Raw genomic sequence first — 26,839 nt, forward strand, 5'->3', positions numbered from 1 at the left:
GCAATTTACTTAGTACTAGACGGGTAATTTCAAGTGTAAAACTTCTCCACAGCTTAATTAGTAATATAACTGACTGTACTTATCTGTTCAATAAAATTGTATTCTTAGTTCCTCGGTTAAATGCTCGAAGTTGCCGTACGTTCTATTATAGTACTAGCAGAACAAATGTTATGACTAGATCACCACTTGTTATAATGTGTAGTAATTTTAACTTAATTAGTGATTTATGTGACATTAATAATGATCCTTTTAATTACATATCTAACGCTTTAATTTCTTATTTAGAGAATTAGGGAGTATTGCTTGATTTATATTCTGACCTTTTATTATAAATTCAGCATTGTATTTTCTTTTTTTCCTTATTCTTAGTGCTACAGTTTGTACCATTATGCCTACATTGTTTTTCTGTTTTTGTTTCCTGTAATTGGGTGCTTACCCGTTGGAAATAAACATTATTATTATTATTATTATTATTATTGACAGTTGAATGCTTTTTTTACAGCAGCAAAATCTGACAGGAATTGCAGCAGCTAAAAGATCTACTAATCTTGGGACTGAAATCATTTTAGTAAGTGACACTCGCGATTTGGCTTGTACAATTTGAACAGATATATTTGTATCTGTTTCACATCTGACAAAAACGACGGCTGTATAAGCATCTTTATTTGTATCATTGTTTAAGTATATTATATAATTATGTTTGCTTGATTGAAAAATTGCGTGTAATAATTCTGATCTAATAAATGAAGTAGAAAAGTGGCAATCCAGCTCAAAGCAAATGCCAATCAGACTACTGACAGACAAAAAACTAAATCATCAAATCAGTTTATCTAACTTTAAGAAAAAATATCAAAAGATATATAAATATCGTAAATGGATAATATTAGTTTTACTTATGTTTATAATATACTTGATTTCCGAGTCTTACACACACAATTTTAAATTTTCAAAAAACTTCAAACATTTGACGTTAAAATTAAAACTCAACTCACTGCCCTTTTTGATTTTTATTTATACAACAACTATGACAACAAAAGAACATCAACAGATTCAGAAATACCATACGTATTTAGTATACGACAAGAACTTATTTAACCACAGATAAAATTTTACTTAAATTTTGATAACTCCAAGTCAAAAGTGTTCATTTTATGTATCATCAGTTTCAAAGTTAAGCTACAGTTTTTGAGTGTCTTCTGCTTTTTTCTGATCATTTGAACGTATTTGTCCAAAACGACTCCCTTTTCGGCCACAGTCTCATGTTTTTGAGTCTCCAGCAGCATATTTGTCACTTCTGCAATTTTTGTAACTCTCCTCTCATCAACCAACGCAATCCTCTTCCCTTTGATTTTTCCTTTAAAAAATACTTCTACTTCTACATTGTGAGTCTTTTCCAATAACAGCTGCGCAATTCTCAGCATCAACCTTACATCATTGTCACTAAGATGCTTCGACTTTGAAACTGGTTGCAACATGTTTCTTATGCAACACTGTGTCATACATTTCATTGTTAGCATTTTACGCGTCTCGACTAAAAAGCTGTTTGAGTAAACAAACTTGTCAGCTTTCGGTTCAATTTTCGGTTTTTTCGTTTGACCAGCTTTCAGCCTGGCGTACTTATACTTGAGAAACTTAGGGATGTATTTGATTCGTTCTAGAATGTAATGTTTGATGTTGTACTCTGCTCTGTGAGTCGAAAATTCCATTTGAGCTTCAGAATAAGCCATTAGGATGAGCATTATATAAATTAAGAAAACTACTTTAACTAAAATTCCGTAAGTTGTGAAATAGAAAGTTGCGCTTACTAAATGTACGTATTTTGATAATTCAAGTTCACTAGACTTTAGAGCCATGGTTACCAAAAGCCTCAGCAACCTCACAACGGTATTAATCTCTTTGAAATAATTTCCATATAAAATAACGATGGTGGTTGCATATGCTACCGCGAGAACACCATAAGCGACAGTAAATGTCAGGAGTGGTTCCGCAGAAATAGCTAAAGTTCTTTCTAAAACCCGAAACATCAACCCAAACCTGAGAAACTTCCAAAGACGGACTGTGGCAAGACAAACCAAAACAGAAGCAAAAATCTTCAGAAATTCTTCCAAGTAGAAAAGATAAAAGTAGTTTAAGAATTCGTTATGTTTGACATGTTCTAACGTTGACAGGTATTGACCAATCAAATTGATCCTAAGAATGAACAAACCGATACAAACCAGACTCATTAGTATGATGATCAAATCAATGATAAACCAAATATCCTTGTAGAAAGTTCTAATTCTTTTAATGGCACCTAGAGAATGCTTGAAAAAGAGCATCGTCACCCATACTACGAAAAGAACAAAGCAGATCTTAGTTATGTGTTCTGCTTCGTTTTGCACGAAAAGCATCCTCACAGCGAATACCTGAAAAACGATTTGTAGCAACTTGAGTACTAAAACTTTACCTACGTTAATGCTTTGGAACACCGATCCTGTTGCACTTTGTTCAAACAACAACCTGATCGAATTAAAAACGTTATAGTTAGCATTGTATGTCAAAATTTCGATAAAAATGCTTCTGGTTCTGTTATCAATCCAAATTTTTTGGAGAAATTTTCGAAAATTTGCGTACGAGTTGTAAAGAGTGCGACCAAGGTAGCTGACGTAACCACCTCCCGAATACGTAGCAAATTCTCCTTTGAAAAAAACGATTTTTATGATATTTGGGTAAAAATTACGAAATTCATACCGATGTATCCAAAAGTACCAGTTTTATACTCAGGGTCGTACTTCCAAATGTCTTTCAATCTATCAAACTCTAAGTAGAATGAATATTTCCCCCAGGCATATCCAAACGGTTTGGTGTCACCATAATGCAACGCCAGCTCAGGCTCGCAAGAAGTATTCAAAAATTCCATCTGTTTTGGCATTTTGCATACATTAGCTTTTATTCTTTGTTGACGAATTCTGGCCACTCCAATGTATTTGTTGGTCATGTCAATCATCAGTGCGGGTTCTGACACGACGAAATTCCCGTACCACCTCACCGGATGCGTTGAAGGGATGAAAGTGGTGTTGATAAAGTTATAAACTCTGAAAAAAACTACTAAGCGTTTCGTTCGATTTATCAAATTATAGCTACTCTTGTATGGTCTGCATCTCATCAAACGCGAAATTTCGTACGAGTTTGCCTTGCATCATTTCTTCCATCACAAGTTTGCTGCGTATTAAAAGACCGCCTTTGTTTACGAGTACTACCGCGTACAAAATAAAGACGTAGATACCAAACATGATCAAATCTTCAAATTCAGAGATAACGTCGCGACGGCGTCTTACCTCAGTCTGTTTTTCCTTAAAACATAAAAATAGTAATACGTTCCGTTTGCAAGCAGTACTCACTTTAACTTCAGTTTTTTTTAATGGATTGTATAAGTGTTCGAAATAAGGACGCAAGAGACCTTCGCCAAATTGTTGATAAAGGTACCGTCGTTGTTCTTCTGTTGATACCAACAAATTCGTAAATCGTCGCTTAATGTTGTACGCCTATGATGCTTGTATTTAATAAAAAATATCAAGTTGGGTGATAGTCTCTTACGAGCTCCACTTTGCACAAGAGGGTTGCAATTACGGCGAAGATATTCTCATAGACAAGAATTTGTAAAATCGTACCCATCAGACACGTTGTCAACCAGATTAAACTCTGGTAAAATGGTACCCAAAATCCACTAATTATCAAAAGTGAACTTGAACTGATTATTAAAAGTACCAAAACCAACCTGGAAGGGTTGTTACAGTTGTTTTAATTTTGGATGAATTTCTTACCAACATGTCTGAGTCACGTTAAAAGACCATTTTTCTTCGTCATTATAGCTAGAGTACTGCAATTTTGATAATCTACAAAATAAATTTTAAACAACATCTACACATAGAAAGTGGTACCTGAAACACCAAGCTATCGCAGTGTGAATGATAAACCCCAAAAGAGAGCTAATAAAAGCGATCAAAACTGTGACTTCGTCCAGTTTATATGTATTATTATCAAAACCATCTAGTAACTGGAATGTAGGAACGCCAGAAAAGAGAAGTACTAGTGCATATGTAGTTAGTAAACAGGACAAAATCACTGTTAGTTTCTTAACGTAAGAAAAATTTTCTTCATCCTGCCATAAGTACCAAGTGTGGTACAAATTCCGAAATCGTATCTTCCTGAATAACGTTTTCTTCCCTTTTACTTCCGTTTTTGTCGGCTTTAACGAAATGTGAGTTTTACCTCTGACCACCGTTAAACGCTTCTTTACGACAAAGTACCACTCGACGTGCTCTTGCATATCGTACACTAAAATATCTCTACAGTACCTGTAAAGAGTTTAATGAAACAACCAAACGTTGTCTCGATTGTGGTAGTACCAGTCTGGATTGGCACCCACTGAGTCAAACCACAACTCGATCTCTGTTATCTCTCCTAAATGGTTTTCCGTCGTCAAAATAAAAAGGTCGTTTCCGAATTTTTGTAATATGCGTAACTGTGGGTCAGGGAAGTTCAAAACGTGCGGCTAGAAATAATTATTTTACCAAAAGCGCACTCTGCAAAAGTACCAACAGTGCTAGAATCGTTGCTTCCAATAAGTCTGATGATCACATTTGAAGTCGTAGAAGTGTACCGTCCGAATCCGGTTTTAACGACAACAACGTACGCAAATTGATCAGTACTGACGTTGTCTCCTAAGAAATAAACCTCGCTCTGGACAAATTTAAATCAAGTTTAAAATTAAAAGGGCCACCAAAGCAGCTACGAACTTACTCTTCTTTTCAGTATGACGATAAGTAGAATAGAGTACAATGCCAACATTACTGCTACTGTTATGATTATTACGTAGTTAGATTGTAGTTCTAATTCTAGTTCTAGGGTAGCAACTTCTTGAAGGAGAGACCGCATGTTTTGTACATAACCAGCGATTACCGAAAACGTGTTACATTCACAGTGGATGGTACTCACGTTGCCTTTATCACCTATCTAACTAAATTTCGTTTAGGGAAAATTCTACCAAAATAAAGTACCTTGCACGTGGGTGTCCACGAATGGTTCAATTCCACCCATCGAACACAGAGAGAAACCACAAAACTGATATCGTACGTTATCGACTGCAACGAGTTGTTTGTTTGAATTTCTCGGTTTGCCAAAACTCCAACGTAACACCAAATGTCGTAGTCATTTTCGTTAACTAAAGTAAATCCTACGGTAACATTTTTAGATGTTGTTTTATTGTCAAAGTCTTCGATAGCTGGAAACTTGAATTGTGTGACCACGATCTGTAAAAGTTGTGTTTAAAGAGAAACATGTTTTGTTGAATGTCTCACATCTAAAATAGCTGAGTCTTCAATATTAGAAAAGTCTATACTGATAAGCTTTCCAGCTGGAAAATCCATGCGTCGGACTTTAATAACCTTATTTAAGTCGTCATTGGAGAGACTTGTGTATGCTTCTGGTACGACAAACGTGTCTCGAATGAGACTTATATTCAATCCTTTATCCTTGTTGACAGTGAAGAACAATCCAACCGAATTCTTGAAAGTCGTTACCTTCTCCTTACACGTCGAATGCCAAAATTCAATATGAGCAATATCAGTAGCAATTTTCGTATATTTCGGATTCCACCACATGATGTCTTTGCTCCAAGTCGACAACTACACCAATTAATTACACAGTTTTTAAAAATTAGTACCTTTTACCAAAATGTCGTACGGATGTTCATCGTCGACGAAATCTCGTGATGGTATTAGAACCACCCCTTGAGAACGTACTCTACTTTTGGCTAAAAGCCTCCCGGTGTCTTTTGCCACAATCGTACCACTTTTGTTGCCAAACGTTTCGACAAACTGTTCGCCAACAGCAGTTGTCATTGCTATGACTTTGGCGGAAAGACTAGTGGCATTGATGATGTTGTAGGTTGACTCTTTTAACTGGAGAAAGTTCAAAACAAGGTATTTGTGGCATTTAACACTTACATACTCCAGATTTTGATAATATTCGTCACTGAAATCGGCGTAGTCGGGGTAATTTTCGGTGACAATTGGCTCATTGAAAATTGGTACCGGTGTGGTGACGTTGTGGTCTATCGGTTTAACGACGTAGTAGTTGGGATTGGTGTTAGTTTCTAGACAACTTTCCAAAGAACTACAGAATTAATTAACATATAGTTTGCTGAAGATGTTGATGATGTACCTCGACACACGATTCGTCTTTTCTCCTAGATTCAATGGATATTTTTCCTTTCTTACAAGCTCCACGTGCTTGTTCATCATCTTCTTACAAATGGTCGTGGTGAATTTACCCAGTAAGGGATCAGATGGAGACAAGTCGTTGTGATTTAGCAGTTTGGCAATCGATTCGCTCATTTGTACCACTTCGTTAATTGTGTCAACAGGTGCCTTGAATCGTCATTAAACAAAAATGCGTTCGGTTTTTACTTACATGCAACATGTCCTCGACTACCCTAAATTTCAAATCTTGGACAAAATCTTTCAGTTCTTCGTCTTCGTCTTTGAATTTCTTTTTCACAACTTCGTTAACCACCGCTTTAAATTTTTGAAGCGCCTTGGATCTTGTATCGGCATTATCACTGCCAATTACTTGAGTAACCGAATTGGGATTGGAAGGATCACCGTAAAATTTCTTTGCCGAATCTATGAAGCCATGAGTGGACTGATTACTAATCGTTGATTCTACCGTTGCAGAGATTGGTACTTCTGTCCAAGTACCTTGTTCAGTTATCACTTTTACAAAAAAAATATTCTGGTCTGAGTTAGGTAACAAAAAATGTTGCTGGAAAATAGAGGGAACGACGCCAAAAGCGTTAAGATCGGTTTTGGAATGGTCTGAAATGTATGATTAGTAGTTAGTCAACGAAAATGTACCGTCACCTTTCTTGTCTCTGCTATAGATTTCGTATATATTTAGAGAAGTTGCATTTTCTGGACCACACAGAAGAGTAAACCGTGTCGCCACGGTACCTTGATTTGGAGTAACTCTGCACGTGGTCACTTTTGGAGGTGCTGGAAATCTGAGGTTCATTACGGCACGACCTTTCAGTGGTACCGTATCTCTCAACCGAACTTCAAATAAATACTCTTCTGGTACCAATACATCTTTCAAAATTATAAATTTGTTGGTATTCTGTCCAAACTGTGTATTCTTTTTGTAGTCAAATTTAAAATCCGGGTCATTTTTTGACGTAACAGTCCATTCGTAGTCTTCATCTTTCAAGGTTTCACACCTTTGTGAACAAGATACCGCTAAATACGTTGGAGAAGTAGGAATAGCAGCTTCACTCACTGGAGGACAATTTCTTCTACAAACGATTTCTAACTGTGCTGCGTTGTTTACAACCTCAATGGTTTGAGTAGTACTAGCGGAGTTAACATAACTACCCTTGTTATGTTTGTGTGTTGTAACTTTCAAAGTTATTTCAAATTTGTCACCCGCTTCTACATACTTTCGTGGAATGGAAAATTTCATCTCGGTAGACACAGGGGTTTTGTCACAGAAATTAGATTTACTTTGTTTACAGATCCAGTAGTACTGGAAACCTTGGTTTCTGGTAGTTGCTAAATTCACATCAACGGACTCTTCACCGCTTAAAACAATTTCAGTATGACTCGGTACCATTTTGTAACTTCCGCCTGAAATTATCACTATAGGTTTCTTAGCTTCGTAAAACAGATGGCAGAGATGATAGGCGGCATTAAATTTTGGTAAACCCTAATATTTAAAATCGTATAGTTGAATTAGTTTGTAATTGATACATACTGGTGCTTTAGGCTTGACTTCTGGATGGATGTGGTAATGACCAGGTAAGAGTCCATATGGGGGTATAGAAAGGAAAGTGTTACCTCTGGATAACCACTGCGTAACTTTGATAGTCAGATTTACACCGTCAACCTGGTACATTTTATAAGAAACATCATAATTGTCAGGGACCCAGGTATCCTTGGCGTGCAAATACTGTTTAGTGGATCGTGCAAACAATATAAAGCCTTGTTTGGGGGCCAAATTTAAATTTTTAGCGTCATCTTCAGCGCCACTAAAGGTGAGGTGAAGTACGATTATAAACTATTTTTGCGAAATCTTACCAGTTTCCGATTTCTATACGTTCGTCAGCTGCTTCTATGTTTAGTACTGAAAGTAGTACTATACTAGAGATTAAAACAAGTTTAATGTATGTATGGGTCATCTTGAAAATATTTTGACAGTGAAAACTGCCTACTAAATTTTTTGTAGTACCGTGTGGGAAGATCTGCATTTTCTTATTCTATAAGGACAATCATACAATTTAACGCAAACGTTATATTTATAGTTTTATTTACATATATCCATTTTAAACTTAACGGCATTATGAAAGTTTTGAGAGATTTAATTCTGCAGCTGTCATTTGATGAAGAGTCATTTTTAAAATCCACTCACATCTTCGTAGACTATTCTGCTTTTTCTTAATCGCCTGAATGTACTTCAAAAGTATCAAATTCTTTTTCTTTTCCACAGAAGACAATATTAATTCTTCTTGTAACAACAAATTGACAATATTTGCCATTTTTTCAATGTTTTTCATATCAACTAGCTGAATTTTTTTTCCACGTATCTTCCCTCTAAAAAATATCTCCCGACTGGTTCCTGTATCTTTTAGAAAAAACAAGCGACTAATTGAAGTCATCATTTTAAGATCACGCTCAGAGAGAACCGATTTCTTCCTATCCTGTTGTCTTAAAGTACACTGTGTTAAATTTTCCATGATGTGCATTCTAGGAGAGGAAACCGAATAACTGTTGAAATGTAGAAATTTGTATGATTTAGGTACTACTTTTATGTTTTTCCTTAAACCGCCTTTTAGACGCTTCGTTTTATATTTACAAAACTTAAGTAGATACTTCGCACGTTCTACTATGTAGTCTGTGATATTGTAGATATCCACTTCTGCGGAGAATTCCAACTGGGCTTGAGTATAAGCTCCCACTATAATCATAATAAAAGTAAACAAACTTATCAGTATAGCTATCATATATGTTAACATGTACAATGTTGCGATTTTATATCCAATGTACTCGTAAAGATTCATTTCTGTGGGTTTTAAAGCCATAGTCAACATCAGTCTTAACGTTTTCACCACGGAATGGACTCTATGAAAGTCATTTCCTAGCAGCAACAAAAGGGTAAGTGAAAATCCTGTCATCATAATCAGAAAGGCGAAAAAGAAAGTGAAAAAGGAAGAAGCTGCTATAGATAGAGTACGTTCCATAATGCGAAACATTTTTGCAAATCGTAGAAACTTCCACAATCGGGCAGTTGCAATGCACACCAAAAAAGCTGCCACAAGGGTCATAAAATCCTCAATGTAGAAAAGATAAAAGTAACTCAGGAATTCATTATTCCGTGCAGTTTCCATCTTTTTGAGGTACTCTCCGATGAACTTCAATCTTAGCGAGTAAAGTACTATGCACATAACGCTCGTAACAAGAATAACGAGGTCAATCATTACCCAAACATCTTTGTAAAACGTCCGCAGGTTTTTGATTACTCCTAGAGAGTATTTGAGGAAAAGCAGGAGTACCCAGATTACGAACAGGTTGAAGAAGACTACACTGATCATTTCTACTTCGTTGTTCACGAAGATCATTCTAACAGTGTAGACCTGAAGAAAAGGAATATGTACAAATATATGTGTAAATAGTACTTACAATGACCGCCGCACTGATCAGTCCTGTAGCACTCTGTTCGAAGATAAGTCGTACTGAATTGAAGACATTGTTGTCAACATTGTAGGTGAAAAATTCTATGAATATTACTCTGGTTGCATGGTCGATCCAAAGTTTGTACAGAATTTGTCGGAAATTGGCGTACGAATTATACAAAGTACGACCCAAATAAGCAACGTAGCCACCACCGGAGTAAGCCGCAAACTGACCTAGTATTAATATGAATTTTGGTACCACTAATTTGCTATTAACTTACCCACAGAGGGAAACGTTTTTGTGTCTTTTTCGTGGTAGTACCTCCAAATATTGACCAGTCTGTCATAGATCATATACGAGGAAAAATTCCCCCATTTATAACCAAACGTGCCAGTTTCGGTGTAAGGGATAGCAAATTCTGGCAAGCATGTCATATTCAAGAATTGCATAAGTGGGGGTACCTCACACAGTTTTTTCTTCATTCTTTGTTGTCGAAATCGGACCACACCAATGCATTTATCCACAACATCAACCATTAATCCAGGTTCGGATACTACAAAGTTTCCGTACCATCTGAGTGGATGAATCGAAGGGATTAAAGTTTCATTAATGTATGTATAGATACTAAAAAACACTGGATATCCTAAGTTTAAAAATAAACAAATCTTTACTCATAACTGGTTTCGATGCGATGAAAGTTTGTGGTTCTTGTAAAAACACCTTCGGCCACTTCTGTCATTGCAGTCTTACTTCGAACGATTAAACTATCCTTTCCTGCTAAAATGACTACGTATAAAAGTATGATGTAGACGGCAAACATCACCAAATCGTGAAGTTCTGCTATGACAAAATTTCGATGCAGAATCTTCATGGTTTTACTCTACAACAAAACAAGTCACCGAATTTGTTTTATTACAAGAAATTACAAACTTTAATTTGTCTTTTTCTCAAAGGGCGATAAAAATTTTCGAAGTATGGCCTTAGAAGTTGTTCGCCGAAACGTGAAAATAAGTATCTGCGTTGACCCTCGATGACGGTACGAATATCAGCAAATTTTTGTCGCACGTTATATTCCTAAAATTATATCCGTTAATACAAATCAAAGGTGAATTTACCTACAACAATATGAAATCGGTAGAAATACTTTGCAATGCAAACGAAAATACTTTCGTAGACTATAACCCCAAAAGTCACACCTATAGCACAGATTGTTAGCCAAACCAAGCTCTTGATTTGTGGTACCCAAAAACCAGACATTGTTAGAAACGCTGTTGAAACGGTTATCATACTGATAAGAATATACCTGAAGAAAGAAATATAAAATTGATTACATAATTAAAAACTAAAAACAGTTTTTACCAACAAGCCTGAGTGTATCGAAATGTCAGTTTAACATTTTGTTCGTAATGTGAAAACTGAATCGGAGAAAATCTGTAATTATTGTGAGAAATACATCGCACAAGTGTAAAATTTACATACCGAAAAATCCAAGCGATCGCAATATGCACCATAAAAGTAACAAATGAGCTTAAAAGAGCTACGTAAATATCAAATACGTTTACTCTGTGGTGTCGACGTTCATCCAAACTATCCCTCATTTCGAATCTGGGCAGTCCAATAAAAATTAGTACCAAAGCATAATTGGTTAAGACATTCGATAGAATAACTGTCAGTTTTTTTAAGTATGAAAACGTCGGCTCGTGTTCCCAGAGGTACCAATTATGGTGTTTCGGCGACAATATAAACCTACACTTTGCAGCATTGAAAACTTTTGACTCTTGTTTGTTACCATGAGTTGGTGTTAACTCTAGATGGGTACTACCCCTGATAAGCGATACCTTTTTTCTCACGTGGAAGTACCATTCCGTGTACTTTTGCAAGTCGAGAACAGTTATATCTCTACAAAACCTTAAGCAAGTGTCAGTGGACTTAGTTTTGGGGTTGACTACCAAGAAGGGTTCTGTCCAGTACAATCAAACCAAAGCTCCATCTTTCTTATGTTTCCTAAATGATGTTCTGTAGTCAAAATGAACAAATCTTTGCCAAACTGTTGAAGAATGCGGGACTGCGGATCGGGGTAGTTCAGAACGTGTGGCTATAACTCAGCTAATTAACAAAAGTCGTGTCAAAATTTCTGCCAACCTCGCTGGTGTTTTTCTCGCCGATGAGTTTAACGACTATGTTAGAGGAAGTACCTGAATTCAAAAGTAAACCAGTTTTGACTACAATTAAATAAACAAATCGATGGGAGATGTTGTTATCAGCCAAATAGTATAGCTGATCCTGGAAATTATTGATTGGTAAATTCGATGAAACTAAGTGATAATAAGGTACTTTTTTTTTAATTAAGCTGAAAATCATTAGTAATGAAATAATTCCGATGGTTGTGGCTGTTGTTATAAAAATAATCGGACAACTGGTGAGTCGTAACTCTAATTCTTCTCGTAGTACTTCTTGGGGGTGAGGTTCCACATTTTGTACATAACCCGCCAACACTGAAAACTGAGTACATTGACACTGAATAACACTGTCGTTGCTTTCTTGACCCGGCTGTTATAAAGCGTTGTCAAATATTAATCTCTCAGTTTTACAATGTAGTTACCCTACATGCTGGAACCCATTCATTGCTGAGTGTTACCCATTTAACACAAAATTTTTCATACGTGGCAATAGCGTAAGACAAAATTTTTGATTCCACTTCTTTGTTCGCTAGTATTCCAACATAAGCATGGATTTGTATATCTAGGTTATTTATTAATGTCAAACTACCATTCATTCCAAGTTTCATTGTCGTTTTATGTTCAAAGTCTTCAACTGTTGGAAATTTGTTCTCAGTTAAAACAACCTTAAATACAAATTTAAAGAAAATATTACCACGAAATAAACACTCACATCGAAGATGTCGCTCGACGTTAAGTTAACGAAGTTTACATGTAACGTTCGTCCCTTTGCTAACGTAATCCGGTAAACTTTAATCTCATAATTCAAATCGCTATCAGACATTGAACCGTATCCTTGTGGAATATTAATTGAATCTCTGAGCGCTTCGAACACAAAATTTTGTCTTTTCAAGTCAAAAAATATATTGACTGGTTTTAAAAAATTTTCTATGCGTTTCTTGCACGTCGAATGCCAAAAATTAACGTTAATTATGTTTGTGTCCACTTTCACACCGGCCGGATTCCACCAAAATATATCTTTTTTCCAAATTGTCATCTACGATGTTAAAATTAAACTTACAAACATTTCAGTTGTGGAGGAAGTACAAGCAAATCATATGAGTGACGGTCGTTTTCGAAATCCTTTGAAGGAATTAATAGGATTCCTTCTGGGTTAATTGTAGTTTTGGCAAATTCCAAACCAAGGTCTTTTAGAACCAGTGTTTCGCTCGATTTTCCTGGAACTCTGATAACACCTTCGCCAATGGCTGTAGTCAGCGCTATTGTTTTTCCTGTGGTGGAACTTCCTTGGATGATATTGTCGCTGGCTTCTTTCAACTAAGCGAAAGGAAGGCAGTTAAGAAAAATGGAATCAAGAAAACGTTCAAAGTCAATACATAGATTTTGGATACTTTACACCTATAAAATTTTTTAAAATTGTCATCTTAACAATTTTATTCCCAAAAAATTGGTCCAAAGTTATTTCGACAGAACTTCCCTGTTTCTGAAGTACAGTCCAACAAATACTGCTTTTTTGGAAAATTATAAAATTTGATTTTGCGAAATTTTACTTTTTCGTGATAACCTCTATGGAGTAAAAACAATATAGAAGGTACAAGTCACAGTGTAATAGAAAAAAAGACAATTGGCACCCCCGAGAAGGTTTAAGACACTTCGGGGCCCCGAGAAGGTTTTAGATTTTTGAAAGAGAGAGTTGGGACCCCCGAGAAGGTTTTACATGTTTAAAAAAGACAATTGGCACCCCCGAGAAGGTTTAACCTTCTTAAAAAATACCCTTGGGGTTCCCGAGAATCTTTTACATTTTTAAAAACGACAGTTGGGATCCCCGAGAAGGTTTCACATTAAAAAAACGACATTTGGGGCTCCCGAGAAGGTTTTACATTTTTAAAAAGGACAGTTGGGACCCCCGAGAAGGTTTTACATTTTTTAAAAAGACATTTGGGACTCCGAGAAAGTTTCCCATTAAAAGACACGTGAGGCTCCCGAGAAGGTTTTACATTTTAAAAGTTGGGACCCCCGAGAAAGTTACACATTAAAAAAAGAGACTTGGGGCTCCCGAGAAGGTTTTACATTCTTAAAAAACACGGTTGGGACCTCCGAGAAGGTTTTACATTTTTAAAAAAGATAATTGGGGTCCCCGAGAAGGTTTAACGTTCTTAAAAATACATTTGGGACCCCCGAGACGGTTTCACCGTAAAAAAATACACTCGGGGCTCCCGAAAAGGTTTTACATTTTTAAAAAACGCGATTGGGACCTCCTAAAAGGTTTCAGATTCTAAAAAAAACATTTGGTTCCCCCGAAAAGATTATACATTCTTAAAAAAGACAATTGGGACCCCCGAGAAAGTTTAACGTTCTTATAAATTACATTTGAGGCCCCCGAGAAGGTTTTACATTTTTTAAAAAGACAGTTATGACCCTCGAGAAGGTTTTACATTTTTAAAAAAGACAGTTGGAACCCCGAGAAGGTTTCACATTAAAAAAAAGGGCATTTGGTGCCCCCGGGAAGGTTTTACATTTTTAAAAAAGACAGTTGGGACCCGCGAGAATATTTCACATGAAAAAAAAAGTTGCTATCCCCGGGAAGGTTTTACATTTTTAAAAAATACAGTTGGGGGATGAGAAGATTTCACAAGAAAAGACATTTGACGCCCCTGAGAAAGTGGGAAAACATCATCAATAAAAAATTAGTTTTGGCATCATAAACGTCTGGTCCGCATTCCTGACTCGTAACCACTAGATCACGATCAGGATGCCTAATGGTTTTGATTTCGATCTGATGGTAGCAACATCGGAGCATTCGGAGCTCCGTTTCGGCTTAAAAATAGTACGTGTTCGCGAATTTTTAATTTACTGTTAATAAATAGTTATTAGTAAAAATATTTTGCGTTAGTGCTGTGAACACGAAGGAATAGTGGATATTTTTCCAAAAAGGTTCGAAACCGGGATAAGTCTGTAATTCGTATTTTGACAAATTTCTAAATTCTTGGGAAATTTGGGAAGACGATTTAAGTTGGCCAGTCAAAGCGAATAGCTTTTCAGAGGAATGAATAATATTTAAACATAATTAATATTGTTTATACTGTTTAAATATAATAAGTATTGATATGTCATAATTAAGCCGGAAACTGTTCTCCTACAAACATGAAGTTATTAAAAACAATTCAATTTGTTTAAACATTGTTAAATTAACCCTGAAGATGTGCAATTCCCCGGCCAAAATATGAAATAGTTATTTACATTATGAGTGCGGTAGGTAACATTTTGCAGGTTGAGGTCCTAATTTGCCACCCGACGCGAAGCGGAGGGTGGCATGGAACCGAAACCTGCAAAATGCCTAACGCACGAAAATTGTATTAAATTTTTACGCCGACATTGATTTTATTTTAAAAAATATTTGTTTTTAAAAATATTTTTCGAAATGGAAATAATGAAGTGACAGCTTATAGACTTGACGTTTACTGAAGGAATCTATAATACCGGCAGCCACGAGATGGCGCCATGTGATTTTTTTTTTAATAATTCATTTTTTCTCATTCAAAAGGTTTGATCCAACAAAACATGATGTAAAGTAGTATTCTAGTATGTTTTCTTTTATTATTTATACAGAACTTTTTTTATTAGAGCTTCTAGAGGCTAATGCATGTTGAATTACTTTGGCACCCAAAGGCGGTAAAGCAACGGTAAATTGATATTTGGTGCGTAAAGTCATTGTTACGCGGCATGTCAAAGGTGTATGAATGTTTTGTTTACATGTCAGGAGGCGAAAAAATAATTTCTGCAATCTCAGAGTGATGTACGATGACGTCACTGTCACGTGAGCTACCTGAGCAAACGTCACTATTTCGGTCCTTTGTGTTCAGTTTTAATTTAGATTTGATGGCAACAACTTCGGCGTGTCGTTTTGGCGTAAAAATAACGCGTTTTCGCGAATTGCTAATAAATATTATTGAAAATGTACTGTATTAGTCTTCTGAATTAGACAGAATGTGGATATTTTTCCAAAAAGAACCGAAAACGTGGTAAGTGATTTTAGTTTTAATTTATGGGAGTCCGTGATTCGTATTTTGACAAATCTCTAAATTTTTGTGAAATTTTGCAAGATTAAATAATATTTAAACATAATTAATATTATTTATACTGTTTAAATATGATAAATATTAATATGTCATAATTAAACAGAAAACCGTTTTCCTACAGACGTGACGTTATTATAAACGATTCAATTTGTTTAAATATTGTTAAATTAGCCCCAAAAATTTGCAATTTTCCGGCCAAAATATGAAAAATAATTTTTGCAATCACATCATGACGTTCGATTACGTCACTGTCACGAGAGCTACTTGAGCAAAGGTCATATTTTTCGGTCCTTTATATTCAGTTTTGATTTCGGTCTGGTGGGAGCAACAACCGAGCATTCACAGCTCCGTTTCAACTTAAAAGTAGTATGTGTCTGAGAATTTTTAATTTATTGTTAATAAATATTAGTGAAAATGTTTTGCATTAGTGCTGTGAACACGAAGTAAAGTGGATATTTTTGCCAAAGAGGCTCGAAAACGGGTAAGTACAATTTGAGTTTTAATTTATCGGAGTCTGTAATTCGTATTTTGATAAATCTCTAAATTTTTGGGAAATTTTGGAAGACGATTTAAGTTGGCCAGTCAAAGCAGATAGCTTTTCCGAAGAATAAATAATATTTAAACATAATTAACATTATTTATAATGTTTAAAAATGACAAGTATTAATATGTCATAATTAAACAGAAAACCGTTTTCCTACAACGTGACGTTATTATAAACTATTCTATTTGTTTAAATATTGTTAAATTAGCCTCAAAAATTTGCAATTTTCCGGTCAAAATATGAAAAATAATTTTTGCAATCACATCATGATGTACGATGACGTCACTGTCACGAGAACTACTTGAGCAAAGGTCATATTTTTCGGCCCTTTATGTTCAGTTTTAATTTGGGTCTGGTGGCAACAACATCCGAGCATCCGCAGCTCCGTTTCAACTTAAAAGTAGTATGTGTTTGAGAATTTTTAATTTTTTGTTAATAAATATTAGTGAAAATTTCTGCGTTAGTGCTGTGAACACGAAGTAAAGTGGATATTTTTCCAAAAAGGCTTGAAAACGGATGAGTACAATTTGAGTTTTAATTTATCGGAGTCTGTAATTCGTATTTTGACAAATCTCTAAATTTTTGGGAAATTTTGGAAGACGATTTAAGTTGGCCAGTCAAAGCAGATAGCTTTTCCGAAGAATAAATAATATTTAAACATAATTGTTTAAATATTAGTACATTGTTTAAAGCATTCAAGTACATAATTAACATTATTCATACTGTTTAAATATGATAAGTATCAATATGTCATAATTAAACCGAAATCCGTTTTCCTACAAACATGACGTTATTATAATCAATTCAATTTGTTTAAACATTGTTAAATTAACTCCGAAAATGTGCAATTTCCCGGCGAAAACATCAAAAATAATTTTTGCAGTCTCATCGTGACGTACGATGACGTTATTAAAAACAATTCAGTTTGTTTAAACATTGTTAAATTAATTAATTACTGCTGCTTTTTCCAAAATAGAAAACACATGACTATTTAATTTTGGAGAGTCAAAAATATACTCACATTTTCCTGAGTTTTGTAATACTCTTCATCGAAGTCAACATAGTTTGGATAACTCTCAGTTAACATTGGTCCTTCAAAAATAGCTGCTTCTGTGGTAACATTTAGAACAATAGGTCTTATCACGTCGAGATTAGGATTTAAATTTACTTCAAAACAACTAATTAAAGTTCTAGAAACACATTTCCATTATTGATCCACAATTGATAAAAAAATCATAATCACTTGGATAAGTTGTGCACTGAATCTTCCATATACAATGGGTATTGTTCTTCCTTGACTAAATCTAAAGATCTATCTGCCATTTTCTTACAAACTGTTGTAGTAAACTTTGCCAGTAGTGGATCTGACTCTGGTGCTGCATTAATTTCCTGCAGCTGGGTCAACGTACTACTAAGCTGTTCTATTTCGTCTAGACTTTCGAGAGGTGCCTAAACTCATGTTTTAAACAAAAAATTAACAAAATTGTGTAAAATACTTTTAACATGTCCTCAGCTGCAGAAAATTTGAGGTTTTCAACGAAACTAGCAATTTCTTCATTTTCAATTTTACTAACTATGAGCTCTTCAATCAAATTTTCGAAAATTTGTCGGGCCGTACTTCTCTCAAGCTGATCGGGGCTACTAACCAATTCAGAGAAAGTTTTGAGAATGTCTGTAGTATCATTTGCTAAAACTGTGTCCAGAAAAGACTTCACGTTTACTACAAGTTTTATCTCTTTAGCCGGATATGGCTCTGATTCCACTCGTTCGATTTTTAAAATAAATTCATTTCCTTCAGATGGAGGTAACGTGAACGCTAAATTAAAAACGTCGGGGTAGGGTCCAGCCGTTATCACATTTTTCAGTGTAAAATCTACAAAATTAGTGATACAAACACACTTGTGTAAATAACTAAAGTACCATTAACGTTCCTTCTGATCAACTGATAATGGTAAGGCTCGTTTGGTGGTTCCTGAGTACAAGAAAACGTGAAACGAGTCGTTTGAGATACTCCTTCGGGTGGGTTTATCTTACAGTCTCGGATACCCGGAGCACGTTGAAACGAAATTTTAAGTGATGCATATCCGTCAACACCAGCTGTAGAGTTCGTGCTCACTTTTATTATATACCAACGAGCGCTAAATGCATTTTTTTCTAGAAAAAATATTTTTCCCGTTTTACCATAACGCGAACTTTTGAAATTAAAAACATAATATTTCTCATTTGGATGTTCCACATTCCACACATAATCGTCATCTTTTATTCCGGTGCAGTTACTTACACACGACACCCCAATTATGGTTTCCATTTCGTAATTCGCAAACGGAGTCCAAGGAACACAATTTTTTCTACAACTGTGGAAAACAAGTTCAAGGGTAAAACACGCAGGTTAGTAATTACTGGATATCTAAAAGGGCCGCATTAGCTCGAATGAAGATCGTTTGAGTTACTGATGCCGATATTTTATCGTCTAGGTAGCTCAATGAAACTTCTAGAGTATAGTGTACAATTTCACCAACGCGAAAAGACGCTCCTTTAACCGTAAATTTTTTAACGTCAGTATCTCCTTTACATACGGATCCTGGGCTAAGTTTTTGAGTACAAGACCAGCGAAATTTTAAATTGTCACGGCTGAAAGAGCCAAAATTTCGATCGAAGGACTCTTCTCCATCCATAACGAAATCCGTCCCAACTGGTACTACTCTCTCGTAACCACCTGCTATTATCGGATATGGCTTATAAGATTTCGTTAAGAAGTAGCATGTTTTGTGTCCGTTTGTAAAAGGGGATGGTGGTCCTGTTGTGGCAGATGGTGAACGGGTACTAGTGACGGTTAGGTTATATATATTGGGTATGAGGGTGTACTTGGGTATCACGAATTGGTGATCTTCACTGCTATACCAGCTTTTAGTATCATATTTAGGAGGGTTAACCGTATTTCTATCTACAAAAAGTACATGTAAATACTAGTTAAGAACGATGAATGGACTTACGATTTTTGTAACTAAGGTCGTAAGTCCAGATATAGTTGTTTAATAAGCTTCGATTTGGTTCCTGCCATATAGGCTTTATGATTACAGATTCGGACGGAGTAAAAGGTAATATACGGTTTCCTGGACTAAAAAGCTTAAATGAGTTTTGGGTAAACAAGAATGGAAAAGTTTACCAGTTTGTTAACTCTACAAGGTCTTGTCCAAAGAACCCTAATACGAAAATGCCATATTTTATGTAGTTTAGATTTAATATACTTACCGTTTATAATGATGAGAAATAAAAATAGTTCATTAAAAACTAGTTTCATGACAAAGTAGAGCCTTTTTGTATTTATCTTTTTTGTTTAAATTGACAGCACTTCATTTTTAAATAAACAGTAGCAAAACTATAGAAACAAAAAGAAAATAGGTGAACAAGGAATTTTGTGATAGGAATTATTGAAAATCTTCGAAACTCAGAACTTTGTATTTAAGTTTTTGTTACGCAACAATCTTTTGCCTCTAGCACTGAGAAAAAAAAAACGAAAAACTATGCTCAATGTGAATATCTCTGAAAATATTCCAAAAAAAAAAGAAAGCAAAACCTGATTTAAAGTAATTGCATGCAAATACACAAGTTATTACGTACGTGTGGCGGCAAATTTAAATTATGGCAGTCAACAAGAGCACAAAATTTTAATAAAGAAATTATGCAGCGGCAGCGGCTCCAGAGCGCTATAAGAGTGTGGCGATCGAACTATGTCGATTTCAGTCTAGAGCGCAACAAAAAAACCCATAGGGGGCGTTGTAGCGCGGGCGGAGTTTGGGGCTCCCGGTCGTGGCTGTTCTTCCACCACGACGGTGATTCTATTCTCGACAAACACTACCGCCCGGCACCCCTCTATCTAACGAAGAAACGGCTATAAATAAGCTGACAGCGTCACGTCATCCCGACCGTCCCTAACTCTTATTCAAGACTGCATCTTTGTGCAGATGGCGCGGCGGCCAGCTCGACAAGGAACCGTGCTCTCGGCTTCCACTACGTGTTTCTATGTTATTTAACCTCAATTCCATTTGAATGTTCACTTTCTATGACTTTGATATTAAACGACAATTGAACAAGTGTTAAAGTTTCAAAAGGAGCAATAAACAACATTCTTATTTGAGACTAGCTGACCCCGTGAACTTCGTTTCACCTACAATTTAATTTTGAATCTGCAAAATCGAATGCTTTGAAATCTTGCAGATGTTTTAAACGTATGATGAGCATAATAAATTTTTATTCAAAATATATTTACTTATCCCCTCCAAAAAATTGATGACGTCAGCCTAAAATTTTGCCAAATGAATCCTATCTAAAATGTCCAAAATAGGATGAGACTATACTTGTGATTTATCATTCCATTCATATTTTTTAGTTTTGCTTATAGGGGGTGTCTCAAAAAAATTAATCACTGAGTCAATTTATTTTATTGATTGAATCAAGAATTGCAAAACTGAATTTTGAAATATTGCAGACGTTTTGAAGTTACTGTTTGACATGGTAGATTTTCAATCAAAATATATCTGTTTATCAAGCCCAAAAACTTGAAGACGTCATCTCAAGATTTTGCCGAATAAATCCTATCTAAAATGTGGAAAACATCATCAGTATATTTTCGTAATTTATCATTGCATTCATATTTTTTAGATTTGCTTTTACAGTGACTCAAAAAAATATATGGATCAGTCAATTTATTTTAGTGAATAACTCAAGAGTTGCAAAAATAAATACTTTGAGATCTTGCAGACGTTTTAAAGTTATTATAAGCATGGTAAATTGTTAAGAACATTTATTTATTCCCCCCAAAAAATTGATGGAATGGCTCACTCGATTTTCGCAGATAATTTTGGGAATACAATACAGTTATTTTCAGTATTACACTGCACCAATCCAAGGTGGTATACGTGTTGATAGTAAATGTTGATTAGGTCATCACAAAATTGTGTGAAGAACAGACTCAACTCGAAAATGCTGAATAGGTTTTATTATACTTTTGGTGCGAAGCAAGTTCTGTCGAAACAACGTTCGATCAATTTTTTGACAATGGTTGATATAAATAAAACTCAGTAGATGCTCATACTCGAAATACGAAGTATCTACTCGAATATCAAATCAAAATATTTCTAGTTTTTCTAGATGATACTAATATTTCAGTAAGTAACAGTTGATGCTCAAGTAGCATCTCGATACAACAAAAAAGGACAACAGTGACGGTGTTCAACCATCAAGGCAAAAATCGAGTCACCAAAATATAAGTTAGCATGGGGTAGACACCTTGAGATGGGAATCTCTATGGCCAGTGTTAGAAAAAACGCACTGCACAATTTATGCATAAATAAAATGAAAAGTTTTCGATATTCCTGCTCCTAATGTGTTTTTCAAACTGAATGCACCTTTTGACGACGTTCCACGTTCATGAAAGTCACCATGTTTAGTTAAAATTCACTCTTACAACGATCCTACTGGTTTTCTAAGCTGCTTTACAGACAGTTCAGTTATTTGCCACGCCGATGCTCATTTCTAGATTAAATGCTCACAAAACGCGTAGATGTTCAGTTTGTGTCCGGGGAGATACAATGTTTTCAAGTAGGTACTCAGTACATAGAGTAGATGCTCAGGTATATAAGAGTAATAATGAAGTAGGTACTTCGTACTTCGAAAATGAGTATCTACTCAGTTTTATTCATACCACCCAATGTCTCGCTTCAATGTTTGATTATGTTGATTATGAGCACAACGCTGATCAACTTCCATATCCGAATTACCTATGAAATAAAATCATTGCGGTTTGATTGACTCCGTGGACCTATGTCAGCTTGTCGTCTTCTCCGCATTTTAATGAACTTCATAAAACGACACAGAATTATTTTCACAGTCAATCAAATCTGTAAATTTTGTCTTGGGAATTTTAAAATATTGAAAACTTCAAATTAAATCCTCGAATAACGGTAAAGTTTGAGGTTTTGTGGAAACCAACAAAGTGACTATAGGTAAAAAGAATGGCAGATCAAAATGAATAAGAAACTTTCGCAATGCACGATTTGAAATGCAATATACTTTTCACAATCGCACGGAAGAATTAGTTTTGTGTATGACACGTCAGTTAGACGACAGGTCCGTCAGAAACGCCAACTATTGAAATTAATTCGAAGTGGCGATTCCCATACAAAATTTTTAGAATTTTTTTATTTTTTAACTGTTCTTTTAAGTTATTCTTATTTTTTTTTATTTATAAACCATTCCCGTAATATAAAAAAAATTTCAAATCGGTCAAGCCGTTTTTGAGTCTTGGCGAGACTAACAGGAACAACAATTGATTTTTATTTTATAGACGATTAAAAAATGGGGGTTGGTGGTAGAAAGGTGAAAATTTAGGGTTGTGTGTATTTTTTGATGCCAAATCTTAAAAAAATAAAAATAAAAAATTTTGTCCTAAACATAGACAAAAATTTTTTAGAGTGGGCCACCCTTATCATTTAGGGGTTTAAAAAATAGTTTACAACCTATTGTCAGACCTACCGAATATACATAAAAAATTTCATACAAATCGGTCAACCCATTTCGGAGAAGTTCGGTTACAAACACTGTGACGCGAGAATATTATACATAATGCATTATTATTTTAGAACAAATTTCATTACCATAAAAAAGGTTATACTGACTCGACCTTAAAAGACAGACATATGCTGTCGCGGACTTTTCTTTAGAACTTTTAGAGTGGAACAATTTCGTCACACATTATTTTTACGTAACTTTAACCGTTTAAGCAGCGTAAGCAACGGAAGCTGTCAAAGGAGGAATAATAGCAAACTTTTATCAAAACAAAAGATCTGGTTCAATTTTAATTATACAACAAAGAAAATTACTGAAGTTAAAATTGTGAGATAGAGAAATATTGTATGAGGTGAAAATTGCAAAGCTAACAAATTTACATGAATTAATATTTGTCACACTTTATCAATGATTCAAACAAATAATTTACATTATGTTAAATTATGTTTTGACCCAAATGATTGGTAACTTAAAACAATTTGTTTTGAGAATTTATATCGTGAACTGTTTACCCCAAACAAAACACATGATAAATAAACACAAAAATATCCAGTCAGCGTTGCGAGGAATAAGCGTCTCGGTGATGTAATTTTTTAGCGTTGCGAGGAAATGCCTCGGTGATGTAATCAATCTTGAACGTTGCGGGAAATGCCTCGATGATGTAATCTAATAACGATGATAACTGTCTGGGGAGAGAAATTATTTTAACCCCCCTCCAGGTCACGGTATTATGAATTTTGTTAATTTAACTGCCGTAAATGAATTATTAGCAATCTTGTGTGAAGAATTAAAAAGTGTTATAACGTAACACTTACGTATTCGCACCCAGAAACTTATTCATAATTAAGGTTTTCTGATACTCCTTTTTTTTTAAATAGATGAAGACCGTCAGGGTCCATTGTGTTTTATTTTTAAAGAATTACAAAAATCTCAGGGCACTCGGGTCTTATTTTTGAAAGAAAATGAAAAATTTGGGGAATCCCCGATGTTGTATTTTTGAAAAAAATTTAAAGAATCTCAAGAACCCCTAGTGTTTGATTTTTGAAAAAGTTTGAAAGAATCTTGTGGGTTCTTCCTAGTTTGAAAGAATGTGAAAGAATATCTTTTACTTCTTGTGTTTTACTTCTGGACGAATACAGGAAAATCTCAAGAGTCCCTGGTGTTTTGCATTTAATTGTTTGAAAGAATCTCTTGGAGTACGTAGGTTTTTTTTAATATGAAAGAATCTTCCGGACCCTTTGAGCTTTAAAAAAAATCTTCGAGGAAAGAAATTTAAAAAACTCGGGGACCCTTGATGTTTTATCTTTTGAAAAAATTGTTAAATCTTCGGAGGCTCTTGGTGTCTTATTTTTGAAAATTTGAAATATCCAGGGAACCCCCGAGAAGGTTTAACGTTCTTATAAATTACATTTAGGGCCCACGAGAAGGTTTCACATTAAAAAAAAGGACATTTGGCGCCGCCGGGAAAGTTTTACATTTTTAAAAAAGACAGTTGGGGCCCCCGAGAAGATTTTACATTTTTAAAAAAGACAGTTGGAACCCCCGAGAAGGTTTCACAAGAAAAGACATTTGGCGGCCCTGAGAAGGTTTGACATTATTAGTAAATAAAGAAAGGCGTATTCTCAACTTTTCGAGAAAGTGGGGAAACATCATCAATAAAAAATTTGTTATGGCGTCATAAATATCAATAATACACAATGCGAGAGAAAAGGAGAAAAAAACGAATGGCCAAGTTTGGAATCGAACGCGCGACGTCCGGTCCGCATTCCTGACTCGTAACCACTAGACCACGATCAGGATGCCTTACGTTAATGGTTTTGATTTCGATCTGATGGCAGCAACATCGGAGCATTCGGAGCTCCGTTTCGGCTTAAAAATAGTACGTGTTCGCGAATTTTTAATTTACTGTTAATAAATAGTTATTAGTAGAAAGGTTTTGCGTTAGTGCTGTGAATACGAAGGAATAGTGAATATTTTTCCAAAAAGGCTAGAAAAAGGAGTAAGTACGATTTGACTTTTAATTTATCGGAGTCTGTAATTCGTATTTTGACAAATTTTTAAATTCTTGGGAAATTTGGGAAGACAATTTAGGTTGGCCAGTCAAAGCGAATAGCTTTTCGGAGGAATAAATAATATTTAAACATAATTAATATTGTTTATACTGTTTAAATATAATAAGTATTGATATGTCATAATTAAACCGAAAACCTTTCTCCTACAAACATGAAGTTATTAAAAACAATTCAATTTGTTTAAACATTGTTAAATTAACGCTGAAAACGTGCAATTCCCCGGCCAAAATATGAAAAATAATTTCTGCAATCTCATCGTGACGTACGATGACGTCACTCTCACGTGAGCTACCTGAACAAAAGTCATTATTTCGGTACTTAGTGTTCAGTTTTAATTTTGATTTGATGGCGACAACATCGGCGTGTCGTTTTGGCGTAAAAATAACGCGTTTTCGCGAATTTTTAATTTATTGCTAATAAATATTATTGAAAATATACTGTATTAGTGTCCTAAATACGACGGAATGTGGATATTTTTCCAAAAAGAATCGAAAACGGGGTAAGCGATTTGAGTTTTAATTCGTATTTTGACAAATCTCTAAATTTTTGTGAAATTTTGCAAAACTAAATATGTAATATTTAAACATAATTAATATTATTTATACTGTTTAAATATGATAAGTATTAATATATCATAATTAAACAGAAAACCGTTTCCTACAGACGTGACGTTATTATAAACGATTCAGTTTGTTTAAATATTGTTAAATTATCCCCAAAAAATTGCAATTTTCCGGCCAAAATATGAAAAATAAATTTTGCAATCACATCATGACGTTCGATGACGTCATGATGTGAAAGAATCTTGTGGATTCTTCCTAATTTTAAAGAATGTGAAAGAATATCTTTTACTTCTTGTGTTTTACTTCTGGACGAATACGGGAAAATCTCAGGAGTCCCTGGTGTTTTGTATTTAATTGTTTGGAAGAATCTCTTGGAGTACGTAGGTTTTTTTAATATGAAAGAATCCGGGCTTTTTGAGCTTTAAAAAAAAATCTTTGAGCAAAGAAATTTAAAAAACTCGGGGACCCTTGAACCCCTGGTGTCTTGTTTTTAAAAAAGTTTGAAAATGACTTATGGGTTCCCAGTATCTTTATTTTATTTTTGAAATGATTTTTAAAAACTTTGAAGCTTGTTTAGTTATTGAAAGAGTTTGGAAATATCGAGAGGACCACCTGGAGAATATTTAGCACCCTTAATGTTTTATTTTGAATGAAAAAATCTCCGGGGTTTTTGTGCTCTATTAAAAAAAAGAAAAAAATCGAAAATCCTGGTGTTTTGTTTTTGAAAAAATCTTTGAGGGTTCCTTTGTATTTTGTTTTTTTTTTGTTTCGAGATCCCTTGTGTTTTGTCTTTGAAAAAACCGGAAAAAATTTCAGGGATTTTTTGTGTTCTATTTTTGAAAGAGTGAAAATATCTCGGTTTTGTTTCCGAAAAAATTTAATAGATTTGTAGCGACCCATCGCATTTTTTTTTAATAAATGAAAGAATTTTCTGGACCCTTGTATTCTATTTTTGAAAAAAATTCAAAGTCTCGGGGACCCTTGGTGTAGTTTTTAAAAAATTTGAAAGTACATTAGAAACCCCTGCTCTTTTTTTTAAGAAATGAAAAAATGTTTGAGGCCCCTAGTGTCTAATTTTTTAAAGGACTCTAAGGTAAAAAGTTTGACAATAAAACACCCACACTCATTCT

The 26,839-nt window shown here is 34.8% G+C and overlaps 2 protein-coding genes across 2 annotated transcripts; both read right to left on the bottom strand.

Moving 5' to 3' along the window:
• Positions 1-1,109: 1,109 nt before the first annotated feature.
• Positions 1,110-8,372, bottom strand: LOC135136097 (uncharacterized). The gene is made up of 21 exons (XM_064065227.1): positions 8,346-8,372; positions 8,112-8,290; positions 7,789-8,062; positions 6,903-7,740; positions 6,454-6,857; positions 6,205-6,410; positions 5,988-6,156; positions 5,712-5,942; positions 5,340-5,666; positions 5,040-5,291; positions 4,783-4,995; positions 4,582-4,722; positions 4,389-4,534; positions 3,921-4,337; positions 3,804-3,875; positions 3,577-3,757; positions 3,381-3,524; positions 3,124-3,332; positions 2,731-3,074; positions 2,451-2,677; positions 1,110-2,405 (listed from the first exon to the last, which is right to left on the bottom strand). The coding sequence occupies exons 1-21, from the start codon at positions 8,370-8,372 to the stop codon at positions 1,110-1,112; spliced, it is 6,297 nt and encodes a 2,098-aa protein (XP_063921297.1).
• Positions 8,372-20,553, bottom strand: LOC135136107 (uncharacterized). Its single transcript, XM_064065239.1, has 24 exons — positions 20,458-20,553; positions 20,170-20,252; positions 19,674-19,754; positions 19,501-19,625; positions 18,908-19,451; positions 18,689-18,861; positions 18,428-18,604; positions 18,004-18,380; positions 17,751-17,956; positions 17,529-17,697; positions 12,971-13,201; positions 12,597-12,920; positions 12,307-12,549; positions 12,039-12,254; positions 11,847-11,987; positions 11,654-11,799; positions 11,184-11,612; positions 11,064-11,135; positions 10,827-11,007; positions 10,635-10,778; positions 10,376-10,584; positions 9,985-10,328; positions 9,711-9,937; positions 8,372-9,664 (listed from the first exon to the last, which is right to left on the bottom strand). The coding sequence occupies exons 1-24, from the start codon at positions 20,551-20,553 to the stop codon at positions 8,372-8,374; spliced, it is 6,231 nt and encodes a 2,076-aa protein (XP_063921309.1).
• Positions 20,554-26,839: the final 6,286 nt, after the last annotated feature.

The sequence above is a fragment of the Zophobas morio genome, unplaced genomic scaffold (genome assembly GCF_036711695.1).
Source record: "Zophobas morio isolate AGI-343-1 ecotype UQ-CSIRO unplaced genomic scaffold, CSIRO_AGI_Zmor_V1 ptg000004l, whole genome shotgun sequence".
NCBI lineage: Eukaryota > Metazoa > Arthropoda > Insecta > Coleoptera > Tenebrionidae > Zophobas > Zophobas morio.